This window comes from Micromys minutus (assembly GCF_963924665.1).
Source record: "Micromys minutus genome assembly, chromosome: 19".
Taxonomy (NCBI): domain Eukaryota; kingdom Metazoa; phylum Chordata; class Mammalia; order Rodentia; family Muridae; genus Micromys; species Micromys minutus.
The window spans coordinates 45,615,448-45,631,808 of NC_137954.1; the positions used below are offsets into that span (position 1 = coordinate 45,615,448).

Genomic DNA, 16,361 nt, shown 5'->3' on the forward strand with positions numbered 1-16,361 from the left:
GACTTTACTTTCCCTACAGTGGCACGTCTAGTGATGAAATGTGCAACTTATACATTATGTATTACATGGAAGCCAAATACGCTCTTTCCTTCATGACCTGTACGCAGAATGTGGCTCCAGATATGTTCAGAACTATCCCAGCAGAGGCCAATATTCCAATTCCTGTAAAATCTGACATGGTTGTGATGCATGGGCATCACAAAGGTGAGTTGGATGTTTAACTCAGAATTCCAGATGGTTTTGTGCTGTGTTTTTCTTTTTGTGTCTCACTTAACAACATGATTAATCGAAAATTATTCGTACCTTCTTTAATCAATCACATATGCACACATACTCTTATTTCCTCTCTTTCATATATAATCTCTACTCCCTGACATATTTCCATCAAAACGGGAAAAGAAGGCTCAGCTCATACAGTGCTTAGCACAACAGCCTGATGGCCTGTGCTCAGAGCCCCGTCACTAGAGTAAACACTGAGACACAGTGGCACACATCTGTATTCCCACAGTAGGAAGGCAGAAAAAGGAGGGTCCCAACACTCTTCTGGCCACTCAGCATAACCGAATCCGAGGGTGAGGCCCTGATTAAAAAAAGACAATGTCTGGACAGCCAGATTGACATCTGGGCTCCACAAACATGCACTCATGTGTAGAAACAGCAATACAGACACACATACATGAATATATGCACATATTTACAGTGAACACATTTTTCATGTGCGTATAGACCCTCAACTCACATACATACACATCTGAGCAAGCACACACATATATACACAAATGTAACAAATGTACAAGCAAACACCCACTTGTATACACAAATACATTTACACACACACACACACACACACGCATCAAATCTCATCCAGTGGCAAAATGACTCTTAGTTTTGTGACCAATTCCACCAATGTAAGTCTTTCTTTGTATAATTCCTGTTACTGTTATTGTCCTTGCTTCATTCCTTCCTTAGACAGACATGACATCCATGACTTATGAATTGTACCACACCCCATATGTCCATTCTGTCCAGCCACATCTGCATAATGTGCCTTCTCTAGTGAAAGATAATTCTGGCCGTTCCTTGTCTTTGCTCTTGAAGTTTGATTGTCAACCCCAGACCTTAGCTTTCTGCTCCTCTGCAGAATGGTCATACTTGACTGTTGTTCCTTTAGTTTCGAATTCCTGCGGCAGGAAGTGTGCTATGGTTTTCTGCAGTTTTGTAATTCAGCCATAAAGTGCTACAGCAGCTAGTAACCTGGTCCTTGGCTGTGATGCTAATATATATAGAGAATGTAAGCTTATGTTTTTAAAAGTGCCTCAAACATTATTATGTTGATTTAAAAAGTAAATATGAGTACTTTGTTGAAAACTTATTTAATGCTCTGTAACTAATGTGTTACCAAAATAAAAAATAAAAATAGTTGGCCTGGTTATGTAACAAGACAGGTAGTTGTGCAGGGGGTGAGAGAAAGCTGGGAATGAGAGATCGTAACATGGTAAACATAAGATTCTTAACAATACTGAAATTATTGTTTTGGTGGTGGACTCGCACTGAACTAGAAAAGTCTGTAACATATGCTGATAATTCATGGTCAACTTCTTTGATCCTTTACAGAAACAGAAAACAAAGAAAAGAGTGCTTTAATTCAGCAACCAAAACGGGGAGAGGAGGAGGCCCTAGAGCAGGGTAAGTGTCCTGACCTGTGCCACTAGCCCATGGGAATACTCCTTTCCAAAACAGGAGCCCAGTTGTGGCTGTGACATTTATGTCACTCTGGCAGCCTCAACCCGCATCTTTACTGTTCTTACGTGGTACATAAGCAATTTACAAATAAGTGGATATTTATTGCATTTGGCCATAAAAGAGAAATGCAGTAGTGTAGCTGAGTCCTGTTCTGCCATTTTCTGTCTTTGCTTCAGTTTGTTTGCTATTTCAGTTTTTCAGTACAGTTTGTAGAATTACAAATTAAACCACAAGAAACAATCTTTGTGCTTCTGAAATCTCATGAACTTCTTCATCTACGCTCTTTTGTTATTAACTATATTTAAGTTTCAAGCCAAAAGAAGTTGAGAATTAAACCTGCCTCTTCTCTGCCCTCAGCTGGACAGGATGGACCACTGCCTTGGCTCCGTAGTCTCCTGTTGCCATCTGGTGACTTAAGACAGCATCCTTTACCCTGTGTCCTGTGTAGTAGGACTGTCCGAAGCTATACTGTCCTAAACTACATGTGCTGGCAGTGAGAAAGTCCTCCCCAGAATTTTGGTCCCTTATTAACTCTTTGCAAAATACTGTTTTGTGTCAGGTATTAGTCTATCGTCCTATTACATCGTTGCAGCTTAAATACAATACACTTTAGCTTAATATTTATACAAGACATGTCAGTTCAAGACAAGAGAGAAAAGGATGTTTCCTAGTCGTGGTGTGTGGGAGTTTGGGCCACAGAGGTAGCTCGGTGGAGAAGAGGCATGAGGACAGAATTCAGCTCTCCACCACTCACACAGGAGGCATGGTGCCGTCTCAGAGCTGAAAATCCGAGACAAGGGATCACCCGGTCAAACTGACAATGGAGCGTACCCAAATGGCTGAGATCCTCCTTCAGAAAAAACAAACAAATAAACAACAACAGCAGAAAACCTTACCTAGGCAAACAGAGTAGAGATCAACCTCAAGACCGCACACACTACACACACACACACACACACACACACACACAGAGAGAGAGAGAGAGAGAGAGAGAGAGAGAGAGAGAAAGAGAGAGAGAGAGAGAGGCATGCACACATGTGTACCCACACAAATGCAAACACACATACATACATAAACATCTCTCTCTCTCTCTCTCTCTCTCTCTCTCACACACACACACACACACACACACACACACACATACACACACAAAGAAAATATCATATTAAAATAAAATAAAGCTTAAGATATTTCTATTTTTAAGTCAAAATCAAGGGGATGACTGTACAAAAAAGTCAGTATATCTTTTTTTAAATCTCAGTCACTGTCCCCTTCTAGTCCCCCCCCACACACACACACAAGGAAAACTAGCTGACTTTATTAATTCTGTCAATATATTTGTTATGAATCCGGGAATAGCAGCCTAATTACAGATAGCATTAACAGAGTTTACTGTAACTATGCTGAAATTTATCCAGATTTGCAATTAATTATTTTGACACTGGACACAGTTTGAGATTATGTCTTTGAAATTGTTTGAGCAATCTTAAAACTCATTTGCAAATACTGGCATGCATGTGTGTCAGATGAGACCATCATTAGCAGACATGTAAACTGAGGCATGACTGTCCTCTCCTTTTGATGTTAGTTGATCAATGCTAAAAACCTAAAGACCTTATGTGCAAATCAGTCTTATTTATAGTCACTAGGATCTAGGGAGTGTCACGTGTTCATACTGTCGCCCCTTAAAATGCCTAAACAACCTCACATGCTGTCATGTGATTCCCCTTTCCTTCAAGCCTCACGTCTGAAATGTACCAGACTCTCGTGAAGCCCAGAGAATTGTCCTACTGTGTACTCTTCAACTTATAGTTGAAAAACACTGTAAGGGAAGTCATATAACTTGGAAAGAAGTATTACTCTCATGCAGGGGCAGGAAATAAGCTCTGGTGCTCACATGTGGACGTGGGGAAATCCATCATCCCCCCAGCGTGTGTGAAGTAGCGGCCCGCAGAGCCATGCCAATGGCCACTGCAGTCTCTGTGGTAGCCTGCTGGTCACTGGAGACCTTCAGCTGAACATTTAAGTGGAGACACAGGAGAGACACACATTCACACAGACTGTCCGATATTCTAATGAGATCAATCTATTTCTTTCCAGTGCCCAGAAGTCGACTCATTAATGAGAGAACAGCCCGTTCTTCAAAGGGACATTTGTTTGCACAAAACACCTATTTCTTTCATTTCCCAGGAAGTCGTGTTGACCAAATAGCTAGTAAGAGGACCATAATTATTCTGACAAATGACTCCGTGTGTCATATGTTTTAAAGTAAACCCTTAAGCTTAACCCATGACTGTATTTTGTTGTCCAGGCCCAATTTGTGCTCAGGTATTCCCCCAAATTGCATTAACTCCTTTAATTTTTTTTTTTTTTTTTTTTAAAAGACGTCTTCCATTATTCTGTAGTGCTATATTAGGTCCACAGGAAGTCTCAAAATCTGGTGAGGAGCAGAACACTTGTTAAACAAGAACACATGACTTGTAACATCAGGGGCCTGTACGAAAAGACAGGCTTTGTACTGATCACCAAATACAGTTGCTATGCAAGTAGTATAGATGGTCCTATGTATGTACACATGCATACACTCAGGTATATACACACGTATATGCACATATACATAAAATAGTGATATACTCTCTATAAACCTCCAGATAGAATGCATGTATGCAGCGTTCGTTGGAAAGCTGATAGGCAGAGAAATGACACAACATGTAATACTGTGTCTTTTAGAAAGGATAAGCTTTACTAAGGTAAGATGGGTGAGGAATGATCATATTCTGTTAACTGAGATTATATAGAGAGATACAGGGACTGGGGAGATGGCTCAGTGGGTAAAGTTCTTGCCATTGAAACATGAGTGAGATCTGAATTGAGATCCCATCACTCACATAAAAATGGGTGTGCGGCATGCATTTGTAACCACTGAATGAGTGGAGACAGAAAGATCCCTAGAGTTTGATGGTCATTTCTTTGAAATTCTTATCCCTAAAAATGGTAGCCATTAATTTTGTTCCCAGAACATTAATCTTGGCTGAAAATCAGTTGGCGTCTTAGTTATGTGAGGCCCTGTGGTGGGATTGGTGCGCTTACTCTTAGCACACTGTCTTTCCGCAGCACCCTTCACAAGCATACCTCAGGCTCTGTCTCAAATGCTGTCACTCCTGAGACACCCAAGAGCCACTCTGAGGCAACACTTTTTTCTCCTACATTTGTCCTAGACAATGTAACAGTTGAAAACACTTTAACAAGGTATTACAAAAGTCTCCAGAGTTATAGTTGAATAATATGTTCTTTGTGTTTTTAAATAATATCCATTATAGATGATAACTATACAAACTATAAATAATGAAAGATTGATAGTACAAAGAAATACCTGTATGTGAAATGTGTATTTTACATGTAGTTTAAATATATATATATATACATTCATATGTTATATTGACAATATCTATATTAGATTACAGCATATATATAATTTTATATTCTTTTAAAAACTATCATCTTGCATATTCCCTAATATAATAAAAACCCTTGGCAAGACTGGCTATCTTTTAATTATGAAAGCAAACTCAGGTAATGCTAGGTAAGTATTAACCATTTTTAATGGTTGTATAATTAGATTATATTTCTATTGTTTTTTAGATATCTTATTTCTCTGTATATGAGCTTATAGGTGAACAAATTAATTACATGTGTCTTCACACGTGAAGACACAAATATCACCACTCCTTAAAATTACTGTGAGGAACTGTGTACGTATGTGAATACAATCAACCGTGAATGATTTCCTGTATCTAATAATTACAGTAAGGGTTGAACTGGTGCCGACATATATGCTAAGTACAACAGATTAAACAGCTGTTAGAGATGCATGAATCCACTTACAGTGACTGTGGAGGAAGGAAATGAAACTAGCCAGGAGTCTGAAAGGAGGCAATGTTGAGATCTTCCCGAGCAGATGTGCGCACACTCCGAGACCTCAGGTTGCAGCTGACACGTTGGGAAATTTAATGCATGATTTCTAAGGTTTCCTTGGCTCATCTTACAGTTGTTTGCTGTACCAGATGCCCAGCCTAAGGTTTCTGTCAACATCATTTAGAAACGAAAGCCTACCTGCTTCAAGCAAGAATCTATACAAGTATATTTAGAAGTTTTGGAACTCGGTATCACTATCCTTAAAATTCAGAATACAGATGTTGCTCTAAAATGATGCTGCGTGTAGCTGTGTGGCTTGCTGCTTTCCAGGACTCGAGGCAGAGATGAAAGCTCAGATGAAAAGTCCCAGGATATCTTCACAATGGTGCACTTTTCTCTGGACAGCATTTATTTTGCTGTGGAAAGGACCTCAGGCATGTTTTTATTCAGTTTGCTTAAAACTGTCCTTATTGGAGCCTTTGTGCCTTCATTGTAATCAATCTTCACACCCAAAGGTCAGAATGAGCTGCTCTGATCAGGCAGGGAGAATTTGACACAGCTACAATTTGTAGAGGGCAAACACTCAATGACCCCAGACATTGAAAGGTCCACAGACACTGTCTGTGAAACAGAATAACCTCGCAGTGGTAGGAACAAAGAGTGAGTTGCAAATAAGCAAAAGCAAGCAACACAGTTGCAAGTTGAAAGCCTAACAGTAGATGGAAAGCTTCCTGAAGTAAGATCTGGTGAGCTGTGTAGGAGGGAGATGCGCCCATAGGTAGTGGCTGAAATGTATGTTTCTTTGCCTTGTTCAGAATAAGATGTTCCTTTGATCTCCTTGCAAAGTACACGCGATTTTAATATCACATTAGCTGATTCCAAGAATTCGCAATACCATTTGGCCTGGTTTTAAATACAACACAGCTCCTGTGTGTGGTCTCGTTTGCTAGAATTTATCAGTTTGTTTTGATTTATGAGCTATGCACAAGTCTTTATTTATTGAACTCATCTATCAAACACAATTCTAAATACCTCCAAGCCTCAGGGAAGCTGACTGAATGCTATTTAGAATTGGTTCCCTAATAATAAGGTAGGCAGATGTGAATGATCATTCCTCAGATGGCTGTGCCTTCCCGTATAGACCTGTATACATAGTAATTGATAAAGCCTCCTATTTGATATTTCTCAAACATCTCCTTTAATTAGATTTATTTTATTTGTGAGCTGGGCATCCTGATTTCATGGTATTTCTGCACGTCTAGAGATTAAATATTGTGAGTTAATCACAAGTAAACAATCAATAAACCAAAGCGAATGTAACCAGCAGAGAAAATCAGTATGACAGAATCACAACACAAAATATTAAACTATCTTTTTAAAAATGCTTTTTTTCCCCCACTACACATATCCTTCCTATTAACTAAATCTCTAACGTGTTATTATTGGGCTGGTTACTCAGCATATCTCGTCAGTGCTTAAGTTGCCAATGAACTACATGTTCTCTCTGTGTACCATAGAAACCATTGAGCAGTAATGGGAGCGCTCAACTATCTATAATTAACCCTAGTGACTCCTGTCATGAATGGTCATTTATAACCTACAAAACCATAGAGGTCCTTAGTCATTTTAAATTTTTATATTTTTGTTTCTTTATTGTATGTATGTGAGTGTTTTGCCTGCATGTATGTAAGTGCATAACATGTGTGCAGTATCCCTGAAGGCCAGAGGGTATTGAATGTCTTGACTCTGAAATTACAGATGGCTTGGGACTACCATGCGGGCTCTTGGAGGTGAACCTGGGTCTTCTCCAGAGCAGTCAGCCCCGGTGACAGTGACAACTATAGCATCTCTCCAACCCCTGCACCCGGTCTTTTTTTTTTTTTTTTTTTTTTTTTTTTTGAGGGAAACCATCTGCCACAGCTCAGATTTTACATTCTCTGATGGTTGAAGGCAGTTGTATTTTTTTATCCAATTATTTTTATTTTAAAAAAATAAAAATTCATCAAGCATTTTTAAAATTTTTTCTGTCTTTTCCCATTTTGCCTCTTTTATGGAATTTTTTTTTTTTTGGAAACAGATGTCATTCTGTACACCAGAATGGCCTAAAATATACGTAGCTTATGCTGATCTAGACCAATAATCCCCCAGTTTCCACCTGCTGAGTGCTAGGATTTCAAGTGTGAACCACCACATCTGGCCTCAGGGATCATTCTTTTTTCCCATCATGCACTTTCATTTATTTCAGTTTATTCTCACCATGTTCTTGGAATTAAACAAGAGAACTTCATTCCAAGAAGCAGGGGATAGTCAATGGTTCCCACTAAGTAGAAAAATAATCCTAACTGTTCCCTTAAGTAATTAATGCAAGCACACACTTGGAAACAGTTTCATCAGTAGTGTGCAGTCCCGTTTTCTCCGTGCATGAGGTGCTACTCTGACTGTGTTTTCCAAATGTCAAATGTACCCAGTCATTAACATCAGAGATCTACATATCCACTTCATAAGACTCAAAGTGGTAGTGGATGTTCGCAGAAATGGGACCTCTCGGTAGTGTAAAACTATGAAGGGAATTATTTGTCTGCTGACACAGAAGCAAAGGCAGCATCTTTTCCTAGTTACTTCCCATCCTGGACTCACAGATTGGGCATTCCCATGGTAGGAACTGCAGGGAATGTGAGGAACATGGTGGCAGATGAGAAAAGGGAAGTTATTTCTTCATCGGCATTTACATACCATAATTTCAATCTTCCCTGGAATGATTTACAGGTGCAAATGCCTTTTAGCACATCATGTGCAATTTGATCGTGCGTGGAAGGCATGTTGACAGTGGTGAAGAAAAGCAAGAAGGAAAGTAAAGTCCTCTCTGCTCTCATTACACATAACCAGGTGTTGGCCTTTTATTCAGTTCATGGAATTGCTGTTGTGAAGACACAGTGATTGGTTTACAGGTCTCACAGGTGATGATAAGAATAGGTTGTAACAACGAGAAAGAGACTTCACTAAAAAGCAAGCCTGGCTTCTTAACCTGGAAGAAAGATTTAAAGAAAAAAAAAAATGTCTTTAAAAAAAAAAAGTATGACCACTCCATTTACATGTACACCTGCACACCAGAAGAGGGCACCTGATCCCATTGCAGATGGTTGTGAGCCGCCATGTGGTTGCTGGGAATTGAACTCAAGACGTCTGGAAGAACAGACAGTGCTCTTATCCGCTGAGCCGGGTCTCCAACCCCAAATAAGTAATTTTGATTGGCAGATTGGAAGTAAATTTATACAAAGGGACTTATGTCTGCTACAGGCAAGAGAAAGGACCCTGGATCCAATACAATGAACAGTTTAGATGGTATGTTTATTAGTTTTGTTACTGTAACAAAATGTCCAAAGCAATGTAGCTCTCTTTTTAAAAGAGGGTTATTTTGCTCACATTCTGGATGCTAGGTCGCCTCCATCTCCTGCTAATAGAATTTTTCTCTAGAATTCTGAGACGTTATATGGTAATCTGATAAAATTTCAACCTTATTAACAATTAACCAAAAAGAAATAATGTTTGACCTTAAAATTTGAGCCAGAAGCCTATCAGTAGAATGGAACTCAGTTAAGACTATGTGCTTAGAGCACTTAACTTCTTATGAGTTGGGCATAATAGAATTCCACACATAGAAGGGGGGAAATTATAGCTATTTCACAGAGCTGAAATATGTTAAAAATATGAGGCAGTCAGCAAAGTTATGAGGTCATGCTAAGCAGAAACATGGTGGGCACTGCTACACGGGTTATGTACTTGTAAGATTGTTAGCCTCGTATTTGTTAGCCTCGGATATCATTACAAAAAGCTTTCCTGATTGCCCACAGCTCTTCTAGTATAAATATTAATGACATGCTCTACCTTACCCAAAGTATCCCAGCTTGGGAAATTAATTATGTGGTTACCTTAGCAGAGAGTCTCGGAATAGAACTAGAGAAAACCACTCAGAAATGCACAGGTTGATGGAGGTGAGGGGAAGGTATCTGTGGACCGTAATGCAGAGGCTTTAACACAGTGGAGCTCTGTCAATCACAAGCCAGTAAGAGAGAAGAAGGTTCAACATCATGGTAGGTCTCAGCTTGACAACCAGAGGATCACGGGAATTCCTAATGAATACTTCTGATCAGAAAGATGTCCATAAACAGTATAATTTGGATTTTGTAGTCTCTAGAGAGAGAAGAGAAAATTTAGTGCTTTAGATTGAGAGAATGATTTATGAAAAATTCTATGAAAATGGAAAAAAGAAAAATAATTCTATTTTAGACATGTTAAGTTTCTGAAAACAACATTAAGTAAAAATTCTCAGAATACAAGAATTTATTTTTTTAATTTTAAAAATTCTGTGTTTGTGTACAGGAGTGTGTCCACGTGAGTGCAGGTGCTTTCAGGGGTCAGAAGAGAAAGTCAGTTGCCCTGGCACTAGCGTTGCAGGCGTGTGAGCTTCCCAGTGTGGGACAGAGAACTGAACTGCGATCATCTGGCAGAACAATATGCCCTCGTGTGCAGTGAGCCTTCCTCAGAATACAGTTTTATATGTGCGTCTGGGACTAGCAAAACTACAGATGTCGATGTAATTTTACTAGAGATAAGAGCTAACGTAGCAAGTGACTAAGATCACTGGGTGTGAGGGGAAAATGTCCAGTGCAGACCGTGGGATGTGACAACATTTTCATGTGCTGCACATGTAGACAGAAGAAAAACAGAGAGCAAAAATGACTGGAGGAAATTCATGTAGAACATCATGAAGAGAGTTTCCAATACATTGGTATGCACATACCACTAAACAAGCCACCGTAACACATTTGGGGGTCTCTGCACTCTTGATCAGCTCATGCAGAAATCACACGGTGGTGAAGTAGGAAGTTAATTGTTTGCCTGCATCTTAGACAGGAGGAAGGACATACAAGAGAGGTCCTTTACATCTGCACGGTGTGTATTGTCATTTAGTTAGAAGTGAGAACAATTCAAATATGCCTCAGGGATACTAGCCACATGACAAATACTTGTTAGCCCTGGGTAAGTAGAGGATCTACTGGTGAACACTGCAGATATAGCACATTGTCATTATCAAAGTCCTATGGGTAATGTTGGAACTTTTAGTAGAAGCAGAAAAGTGTGAACATGTGAGGGATAGGAGACTGGAGTATATAGCCAGAGGGCTATCAAGGAAATGGGACTTGACCCATTACGAGCAAGACAGCAGGAGAGCAAATTCAATCCCAAGTGTCAGAAGAGGAACACTTACTCAGTGTCTGCCCCATGACCTCTCAAGCTTTCGGTATATTTATAGCCTGTCAGGCAAAGATGGTATAGGTAGAAAAAGATTAGGAGGCACTGGAAGGAGGGGCAAGGCTAGCCATCCACTACACTTGAGTAGGCATAGTTTCCTCTTCATGTGGACTTTAAAAGACACATGGACCAAAGGAAGAGAAGACCCAGAAATAACCTGCCTTAGTTAGAGGTTTACTGCTGCGAACTGACACCATGACCAAGGCAAGTCTTATAAAGGTCTATATTTAATTGGGGCTGGTATACAGGTTCACAGGTTCAGTTCATTATCATCAAGGTGGCAGCATCTAAGCAGGCTTGGTGCAGGCAGAGCTGAGAGTTCTACATCTTCATCTGAGGGCCCCTAGTGAAAGACTAGCTTCTAGGAAGCTAGGACAAGGGTCTTAAAACCCATGCCCACAGTGACACACTTACTCCAATAAGGCCACATATACTCCAAGAAGGCCACACCTCCAAATAATGCCATACCCAGGGCTAGATATATACAAACAATCACACAATTCAACAGTAAAAACACCTACAAATGTTTAAATTTTTTAAATTTATTCCTTGAACATTTTATGCATGTATAGAACCTACTTTATCACATTTTCTCCACTTTCCTTCATCTCACTTCCTTAAGATCCCTTCTTTTTTCCACCCCACCCTCTACTACTCATGATTTTTTTTAAAAGCCACTGAATCTAATTAGAGTTGTTGACATGGCCATAGGTGTGGTGATACTAACCGAAACATGGCCAACATAGCACTGGCTACATTAGTGAAGAACAAAATTGTCTCCTCCTGTTTCCATGCCAGTAACTGCCTATAGCTCCTTATCTACAGGTGGGGACACCATGAGCCCTCCCTATCGAAGTCAACGGTGAGGGTTCAATCTTGGGCAGTAGCAGCAGCTGCTCTGAGGTCCCGAGTACAGTGGCCATGACCACGAGATTCTTCCCATTTCAAAAGCTGTCCCACTTCTCTGGCTCCACATTCCATCTCCACCTCTTCTGCAATGACCTTTGAACCATGGAGCAGGTACTGCACATGATGCGTTTATGGAGAACACTCAACAGAAACCGTTATCAGCTTCTGGCCTGCTATGAGTCTCTACATTAAGCCCTGTCCTCTGAAAACATCACTGACCTGTGGTGTGGGTATGTCCTTGCTTCCTCCATAGCTGCTGCACCCACAGTGTCACCACCCCTCTCTACATAGTGATCCTAGATTCACCACCAACTCTTCCAGTTCCCACTGCTCAAGGAGGACTCCGGGCACTCTGAAAGCTAGTGTACAGAGAAGCTCAGTGCCAGCTTGACTGCCCAATGTCACATAACAAAAGTGAGTGGTATCTTCTACAGGAGGGTCTTACCATCTAATTCTGGTGAGCAACCAAGAGCATCTATTGCTGTGAGGACCTCTGAGAACCTGCCTGTTCATCAGGTTGTATCCCTTACCCCAATCTGGGATTCTTGCTTAATAGTCTATGATGTATGGGAGCAGCATTATCTGCCCATGCATGGTATCTTATTTCAAACTCCTTTAAAAATTATGTTTTTAAATGAGCTTACAGAGCAGTGATTTTCGATACAGCCGTTTCACATGTACTTAGTTCTGAGTGACCCTCCTCATCAGTGTTCTCCCTCCTCCTATTGCCTCTTAAACAGCCACCTTTTTACACGAGGATATCAAAAAGATTCACTGGAGCCTGTTTAATAAATGGTGTTGGTAAATCTGCATGCCAATATGCAGAATGAAACTGGACCCATTTTCTTGCCCAAATCAACTGAAAGTGGATCAAAGAGAAGAAATTTTGAAAATGGTGAGAACACTGTAATGTTCATGCCCATGTAATAGACATAGGTAATGGCGTTCTGCAAAAAGACTCCTAGAGAAGTAATAGTAGGAATTGACAATTGGGGTTATGTTAAACAGCTTCTGCACAGCAAAAATAAATAAATAAATAAATAAATAAATAAATAAATAAATAAATAAATAAATAAATAAATAAAATCTGCAGAGTAGAAAAGTGGACACAATAGGAAAAATAATTTCCAGCCAATTTTTTTCCTGTTTATGTCCTGCCCTTGATAATAGACTCATCAGACACTTTTCCTAAGTTGAGATCTTAATATGTCTAAGAGAAATGGCTACCATTTCAAGATCCCATCTATCCAGGAGCAGCCTAGTGAGGGGGAGAGAAAGAGAAAGGAAGAAAGAGGTTGACTGATCAAGGTCTTTTATAACAATTTGGAAGACAGTGAGACAGCCATCTAGTGGTCTCTGGAGCTGTGTTTTCACAGTTCAGTGGAGCCAGTGTGCAGCCAAGCCTATCATGTTGCTTTAACATTTTGCTTTCCTAACCCAAAGATGATTTTAAATGACTAGTTCACGGGAACAGCAGTATTCTGCATTTGGTATCTTAGGACCACTTTTACACTCTGAGGAGGCTGCAGGACTATGCAAAGTACTCAGTCTCTTCCTCCTGGTGCCATTGATTGGGGTTTCAAATTATGAGTTCCATCTGTTCTTGAAATAAGATTCTATTTTATTTTCTATGTGGAATGTCTCATTGCAGAAGCATGATGGGCTGGATAAAAGACTTGAGCAGAAATGGAGTAACTTCTTGGAAGGCAGCCAGTGTCTGTGACCTAACTAGTTTGGTTGAGTCATGGTTTGTTTTTGTTTCCTTTAAAGGGTTTGCCCCATGATTTAGTAACTTTTCTGATTGAAAATTTCACCTGGGGTAGGTTGATTTCATGGGCAAGAGTTGCAAACCTAGTTGAAATGTTGAGACAATATTATTTGTAACTATGTCAAAGGTGTTTGCCTATGTTTGGAAAGACTTTGTATCCCCTTGCACAGATGTCTTAAGAATGTATTCTTCAGTGACTTGCATCATAGCTAAACCATTAATGACTTTTTGTCTTCTCCTGGCCATGAAAAATGTTTAAAAATGTCAGCAGTGGTGCTGTAGATGTAATTGAACATAACTAATCAGAATCTAGAATTAGGGTTTTCTAGTAGGCAAGCTGTAGAATAAGTTAAAAACTCCAGGAAGATCTGGAGTTGCCAGGAATCTACATGTGTTTCTGTTTACATCATGGCTTTGACCACATAAATGATGATGATTAAAGTATTGTATGGGCTTTCATTAAATATTGTATCTAACCAGAGTTTACATATGGTTTGTTTTCATAAAATTCTACCCAAATTCATTCTTTAATGTGGTCATGGAAAACAGTAAGTGCTGACTCAAATAATGAGTTTCAAGGTAATTTTTCTTTTATGATCCTGTTTCCTGCTGTCTTTAAATGCATTATTGTATCAAAAACAATTCTTACGGAGGTTCTTCACTTCTTGCTTGAGAAGAAAAATTGGAACTACTTATGGGACTACTAGGGAAGCTATAAGACTGACTTCGTTGCTACATATATTCATGTCTGTTAGATTGATTATGTTTCACATATATTGTTGAAAAGTATTTGATTTCTTTTGTAGCTTATGGATTAACAGAATTTGAAGACAAATTTAAAGTGTTTTATTGTGACGGTAGCTTTCTTTAGTGCGTCTGTGGCTATCTTATTGGTGGATTCCTAACTTCTTAATTTCCATATCAGTTCATTTAGTGTGTGAAAGCATGCCATGTAATGATATGTGAATTATTTTGTTTTATTTCTACGAATCTGCCAATGGTTACAGTGTGGGAATAGCGGGGAGAAGATGGTATATAAAGGAAACATAAAGTTCTGCTTCCAGAATTTGAGTTCCCTCTCCCCTTCTCTCTGTCCCTCCCTCTGTCCCTCCCATCCCCCATCCCTCCTCTAAATGAAAGTGTGAGAACAACCTTGCTTCTCACTCACTGTTACAAGCGAGACTTGCTGTTTCTAAGGCACAAGGTTTTGTTAAGTTTACTGTCTTATAAACTCTGCGTCTTTATTTCTTTTTCCCCACAGGTGATTTCTATTCACTGCTTTCCAAGCTGCTAGGAGAAAGGGAAGATGTTGTTCATGTGCACAAATATAATCCTACAGAAAAGACAGAATCTGGGTCAGACCTGGTAGCTGAGATTGCGAACATAGTCCAGAAAAAGGACCTTGGTCGGTCTGACGCCAGAGGGGGTGCCGAGCGTGAGGAAGGGGGTAACGCTATCCTAGTCAGAGACAGGATCCACAAATTCCACAGGCTAGAGTCAACTCTGAGGCCAGCTGAGAGCAGAGCTTTCTCATTCCAGCAGCCTGGTGAAGGTCCTTGGGAACCAGAACCCTCAGGAGGTGCGTCCAGGGTTTCTTTTATGCAAAAAAAAAAAAAAAAAAATAAGTATGAAGCACGGCAATCCACATTAGCAAAATCTGAAGGGAATAAAAATGAACAGGCAGCAAAACTCACCAATAGAAAAGACTTACTGGAACAAGCATGGCTCCGATTTGAGCTGTCTCATACCACATTTTGTTTTGAAAAGATTTTTTCTTTTATTTTTGTGTTGGTTCATACTGCACAAAGTTAGTTATCCAGCGAGTCAGTTCAAAGTAGGACCACATTTGGAGTCATTTCTGAAAGAAGGATATGTGAAATTCGGAGTAATAAATCAACATATTCCTTTGGCTCAATGGGAAGAAATTGAAGTTTCCAAACCTCACCTATAAATACTGGGTGTATAATGCTTACACTACCTTCTCAAGTAATCAATGTCCTCTCAAAGGAATCAAATGCTCTCAATGATTTTACCTAACTGACTTGTAAAATAAAACCATTTTGTGGCTGATTTCTTAAGTTCTATTATCAGATGCTACCTTAATTGAAAGTTGAGTATACATCTCTGAAGGGAATCTCCAGAAAGTCAATCATTATCAGATTTATCTTTATTTCTAGCCAGGATTGGCTTCCATAATTAGAAAACAATAACTTATTCCCTTCAGGTTTCTGTACCAGCAAGCAATAGATACCGCATCCTTGTCTTTAATGATGCTGTGGCCTCTGTGATATTGACTGTGTTTCGTGTGACTCGCTAATGTGGAAAGCGGAGTAAAAAAGCATGTCGAGAGACTCTCTAAACCAGTAACAGATAGGCGCGCATGGCAGATGTCCACGCGTGGGCTCGGATGGCACAGGCTTGCCAGCTTGATGTTTTCAAACTCAGCTTTGCAGGAAGGCATGAATTATTCAACACCCAGCTGATTTTTATTTATAATTGAAAAATATTAGCATACAGTGCCTTTGCTCACATGCAAGTCTCACGTATTGTCCCTGGGGACCAGCCTGATGGTCTGTATGAGGTGTGAAGTGGAGCCTACACTTCTAACTCCTCATATTTTAAGAGGCTCTAACTGGTTCCAATTTTGTCTAATAAAACTGCTTCTCAAGAGCTGATCCTGGGACCCTTCTTGCTGGAGACAGATGTGCACTGT

The 16,361-nt window shown here is 39.8% G+C and overlaps 1 protein-coding gene across 12 annotated transcripts in view; it reads left to right on the plus strand.

Moving 5' to 3' along the window:
- The window catches only part of PAM (peptidylglycine alpha-amidating monooxygenase), a 270,816-nt gene that overhangs the window by 211,568 nt on the left and 42,887 nt on the right, over positions 1-16,361 (plus strand). For 6 of the 12 annotated variants that reach the window (XM_080932647.1, XM_080932652.1, XM_080932651.1 and 3 more), the window contains exons 13-15: positions 20-204; positions 1,615-1,686; positions 14,910-15,227. In XM_080932647.1, the coding sequence (XP_080788773.1) occupies positions 20-204; positions 1,615-1,686; positions 14,910-15,227 (575 nt within the window). The remainder of the gene's footprint in view (positions 1-19; positions 205-1,614; positions 1,687-14,909; positions 15,228-16,361) is intronic. The other 6 variants (XM_080932656.1, XM_080932658.1, XM_080932657.1 and 3 more) reach the window with 1 other exon arrangement.